Source organism: Eurypyga helias, unplaced genomic scaffold (assembly GCF_000690775.1).
Source record: "Eurypyga helias isolate BGI_N326 unplaced genomic scaffold, ASM69077v1 scaffold30974, whole genome shotgun sequence".
In the NCBI taxonomy this organism is placed as follows: domain Eukaryota; kingdom Metazoa; phylum Chordata; class Aves; order Eurypygiformes; family Eurypygidae; genus Eurypyga; species Eurypyga helias.
In genome coordinates, this window is record NW_010246087.1 from 1 (window position 1) to 4,851 (window position 4,851).

At 56.8% G+C, this 4,851-nt stretch overlaps 1 protein-coding gene across 1 annotated transcript; it reads left to right on the top strand.

Annotated features, from left to right (window-relative positions):
* Nucleotides 1-91: 91 nt before the first annotated feature.
* Nucleotides 92-4,499, top strand: LOC104504985 (protein phosphatase 1 regulatory subunit 7-like; the record flags this gene model as incomplete). The annotated part of the gene is made up of 4 exons (XM_010150282.1): nt 92-291; nt 1,233-1,337; nt 2,149-2,235; nt 4,228-4,499. Coding segments are annotated over 4 exons (569 nt in total), but the record flags the coding sequence as incomplete, so codon positions are not given.
* Between the last annotated feature and the right edge of the window lie 352 nt (nt 4,500-4,851).

Sequence of the window (4,851 nt, forward strand, 5' to 3'; positions counted from 1 at the left end):
TGCTAGCCGGAGTTAATCCACAACAGCAGGGGAGGCCTGGCCTCACGCACGCTTTGTGCTGGGGTGTTGGCGGGCGTGCGTTTCGCGGGAGTTGAGGCTGTAAACGCCAGCCGCGTCCACGGGCTGGAGTTTAGCCTCACCGCAGTAACACCGCCGCCTCTGCTCGTTTTGCAGGCCATTGAAAACATCGACGCCTTGGCTAGTCTCGACAGCCTGTTCCTTGGGAAGAATAAAATCACCAAACTTCAGAACTTGGATGCACTGACCAACTTGACCGTGCTCAGCATACAGGTACTGATGTGTACTTTGTACCGTCATGTTTTGAACAGCCGTGCTCACGTCAGCCACCTTGTAATTTGGGATCAACTCTTCTGGATCAGCGGGTCTTCGGTGTTTGAGTCAAACTCCTGTGCTGGGAGAAAGTGTGATATTCTCTGTGCTGTCTCTTCTCATCCCTTCGTATGAAGTGAGATGGACAGCCACTGGTAACATGAGAAAACAGATGTGTTTATGGAAGAGAGAACAGGAAATCAATGTTATCCCGTTTCCTTCCTGAAATACCATTTTCTAATACATTACAGTAGCATTGAAGGAGTTACAGCAGGGAAGTTGTTACAACGGCAGTGGGCTCAGTGTCACTACCTTCTTCTTGAAGAGGGAAGAAAGGTGAACACGCCTGTGCTACATGAGATCTGTCCTTAATGAGCTGCTGGAAAGTTCCTTCCCTTTTAAAAGGTGGAATAAATGATTTCTTGCCTTGAGTCTCCTTCTCATCCACATGACAATGCTAATGCATTCTAGTATCACTCACAGCTGTTGGTAAGAAGGTTGTACTCGTTACAGGTTGTACCTGTAGGCACCGTCCTTCTGTAGGACGTAGAGAACCACGTGGAGCGGGGTGTGTTGGATGAAGTGGTGTAACTTTCCTTCTGACCGTTCCATTACAAAGACCCCCAAAGTGTGGGCCTGTTGTTTCTAAAGACACCGAGGGGAAAACTTTCAGGCTACAACTTTTGATGGGCAGGTCAGAGTCTGGTTCTACTAAACGTACAGACTTCGGCTCCTGTGGCACTTCCTTGTGCATCGGTGGTACGGAGATCAAACGAGCTGAGCTCCCGGGAGCAGACTGTGTCCCCTTCCCGTCCGTACTTCAGGGAAATGCTTTTACTCCAGTGGCTCATTAAGGTTTTGGTTTGTTCTGAGTGAACTTAAATCTGCTGTTACACTTTCAGTATAACCGTCTGACCAAGATTGAGGGGCTGCAGAGCTTGGTGAATTTGCGTGAGCTGTACCTCAGTCACAACGGCATCAAGGTCATCGAGGGACTGGAGAACAATGTGAGCGCACCCTCTTGCTAACTCCGTGACAGCATTGCTGCCCTAAGCTCTTCCCGTTAGTGACTGTGCACTTCTGGAAGCTTTTATTCTCAGCTTCCCCACATACATGTGGGTCCTGAGTCTCTTGAAAAGAGCACAGCAATTATTTGTTACGTGAAGTTATCTTGTGTGGGCGAAGCTGCTCCAGAGCCTCAGTAGAGTTGTCTTCCTGACCTGAGGAGGGGAAGCAGAAAACGTGGTTAATGCAGCAGCCTGGCTGCTCTTCAGCAGTGGAACGACCGGCAGCCGCGGTGGCTGTCTCTGCTACAGCCTTTCAGGCGGCAGCTTGTGGATACCCAGGAGTTGTTCTCAGCAGGAGCTGGGAGTAGGGAGACAGGCCGCGGCCCGTGGCTCGCCATCCTGTCAGCATGCGTGGGTAGGTTTCTGGAGAGGGCTGGTTTCACAGAGGCCTGTAGCGTTTTCATTCCCGCCCAGCAGTAGGTGACGCTGTCGGAGGGCAGAGACGGTCTGGAACGGAGGTGGCTGTGTGCAAGGCAGAAAAAAGCTTTTTCTAAAATGCTTGTTTCCTGCTGCAGCAAGTTTGTTCAGCTCTGCTGCTTGGGAGGACACGTTCAATCTGATTTTTAATGGATTCCTCTTGTTAACGTACGGCCAGGAAAGCTCGCTCTTTAGGAGCCCTTGGCTAGCAGTTGCCATCCGACTGGTAATGGCTTTCATGTTTGTCACGTGGCCTCCAGGCTGGGCCTGAAAGGAGCAGAACGGGGAAGGTGAGAGGAAATTCGGTCTAACGTGTTGGTGTTTGCTTGTCTAGAACAAACTCACGATGCTGGACATCGCGTCCAACAGAATCAAGAAGATTGAAAACATCAGTCACCTAACGGAGCTGCAGGAATTCTGGGTAAGTTCCCTGTACGGTGGCAAAGGAACCCTTGGGAGGGAGAGGAGTGTCTTGGAGTAGAGTCGTCTTGTCCCAGTGACCAAGGTCTCGGAGAGTGCGCATGGATGGAGTGGGATGGTTCCCCTGAGGAGAAGGTGGAGATTAAAATCCTCTGCAGAGCTTTGCTTAGCGGTGAGGAGCCTGTTACCTAGGAACTGGGCCCTGCCTTCCTGCGCCTGGTGGTTATGGAACGGCCCCCCCGGGGTTTGCAGCTCCCCCGTTCCCTGCAGTGCGCGTGGCAGCGTAGCGGGAAAGCTGGTGCCGTCTCGCCCCTGCACCAGCGCGCAGGACCTGTTCAGAGCAGAGTCACTATGTTCATGTCCTTACCAAGGTGAAGAAAACGAAACCGTTTTCTGGTTTACTTCGTTCCTGTGAGGTCTCTCCAGCTGTTTAGGGTCACTTCTCTCTCTTGGTGGCAGCCCAAATAGCTAAGCCCTTAGTCATTCCCAAGTCTGGTGGGGAAATCTGCCTCCTGCAGCATCGATGCCCTGCCAGCGGGAGGGAGCTGTGGGCATGTCTGGGGGGAAAGCAGCAGGTGCTCCTGAGCTTTGGCCCTTCGGCTGAGAGCAAGAGTTGTGTTGCATAGTGCCAGTCGCTTGGAGTTCCGTGATCTAAACTGGGACAGCGGCTGGGGCAGAAGGAGTGGACAGCAACTGCGGGTGGAACCGAGCTGGGCCCTGGAGTCCAGGCTGCTGGGACAGTTTTCCTGGTCTTGCAGCGTGGCGTAGGAGACCGGTAGTGCTGTTACCTGGTGCGTAAGGAACTCTGCGGATAGCAGGAGCCCGGAAGCCTCTTGGGCGGTAGAAATGAGGCCTTGCCGTGTGGGGCCTGGTGTGGGGCCTGTCATGCCCCTCTGCAACTTCCTGCAGGCTTAGCAGCTGCTCTGCTGTAGGAGGTGGCGCTGCAGAGCTGCTCCCGCTGGTTTTACCCGGAGTAAAGGGAAGAGCCCAGCCTCAGCGGCCTCCCGGTGCAAAAGCAGCCGTACGTTTCGAGAGCGCCGTCGAAGCGGCGCGTTGGCCAGGATCTGTCAGCCAAAGGCAGAAAACGCCCTCCCGGCTTTTTTCCATGTTAACCCTGGTTTTTGGAAAGGTTTTTGCGCTCTTTGGATGAAGAGCTGGCCAGAGTTGTCCTTGGTACGGACGAGCATCGCACCTGCTCGCGTGTATTTTGTCAGGGGCTGTAGGGTTGAGCCCACAAAACAGAGTCCTTCGACACCTCACAGCAGCAGAACGTCCACTCCTGGTACTGGCCAGTTTTCAGCGTTTTCCCAGTACCCCCTCGCCGGCGGAGGGGCTGAGAGCGCTGCGGGGGAAGCTCCCGGGCTGCGGTACCATTCGGATGAGCCATAGTAGAGGGAAAGGGCTGGCGCGTTCTCTTCAGGGTCTGGGTCACCACCGAGCGGGACGGCTGGCAGCCCCGGATGCGGCGGCTGGCTTCACCGAGCTGGCAGGGGGGAGCGAAGACGGCCACTGGGCTGACGGGAGGAGAGCCCATTTGGAAAGCTTGGCGCTTTCTGCGGAAGCGGTTTCTGTGGGGCAGTGACGGAAGGGGCGGAGGGACGTGTGGCTTCTCGCATCAGTCTGGGACCTTGCGCGTTTCCCAGGAAGTGGTGGAGGCAAAGGCAGACGGCGCAAGGGCTGAACGGTGGGTGAAGGTGTCCCAGTGTCTTGCGGGGTCTTTCCCAGCACTCCTGGGCCTGGATATGCTGCCCGACGGGTGCAGCGTTTGCCTGGCGGCCCAGGACAGCGCGGGGGGGTTGGAGGTGGTTGGCCAGGCCTGGAGCAGGAGATGGGAAAGCCCATCTCGGAGGTTCTGGGGGCAGAAGGATCAGGTAGACAGGGTGGTCCTCCTCGCGGATGAAGCCCGTGCCGCTTAACGCCGCGGGAGAGGGCAGGTCCTGCTCCTCCTGCTCGGGAGGGCCTGTTGACGCGTGTGCCTCCATGTGCTCTGCAGATGAACGATAACCTCGTCGAGAGCTGGAGCGACCTGGACGAGCTGAAAGGAGCGAGGAACTTGGCAACGGTCTACCTGGAGCGAAACCCCTTGCAGAAGGATCACCAGTACCGGCGCAAAATCATGCTGGCCCTTCCCACCGTCCGGCAGATCGACGCCACGTTTGTTCGATTCTGAACCTCCCGCTGCCCGCCCCCCTCCTCGGAGAAACGTCCCCGCTGGGTTTTTTATCCACTTACCACTCCCCTCGGGTGTTGGGTCCGCTGGCGCTCGCGTGCGCTGTGCTCGCCGGTTCGGAGGTGTCGTCGTCGTCATTAAACCGTAACGCCAGAGGCGTCCCCGGGCTCCCGTCTCGTACGTATGCGGGAGGTCTCGGCAGAAAGCGGCGGCGACAGAGGCCGCGCGCCCGCTCCGTGACATCCTCACATCTGGGTCGGGGGTTGAGAAGACGGTGCTGGCGTGGGGAAGGAGGGGAGAGGTACCCACCCGGGTCAGCGGGGGAGACAGCCCTGCGCGCGCGGCTCGGGGGGGAAGGGTGGACGCTCGGCGCTGACTTCGCTCTCTCCAGCAGCCGCGAGCTCACGAGGGGACGGAGGACGGACAGCTGGAGATAGGGAAGCAGCG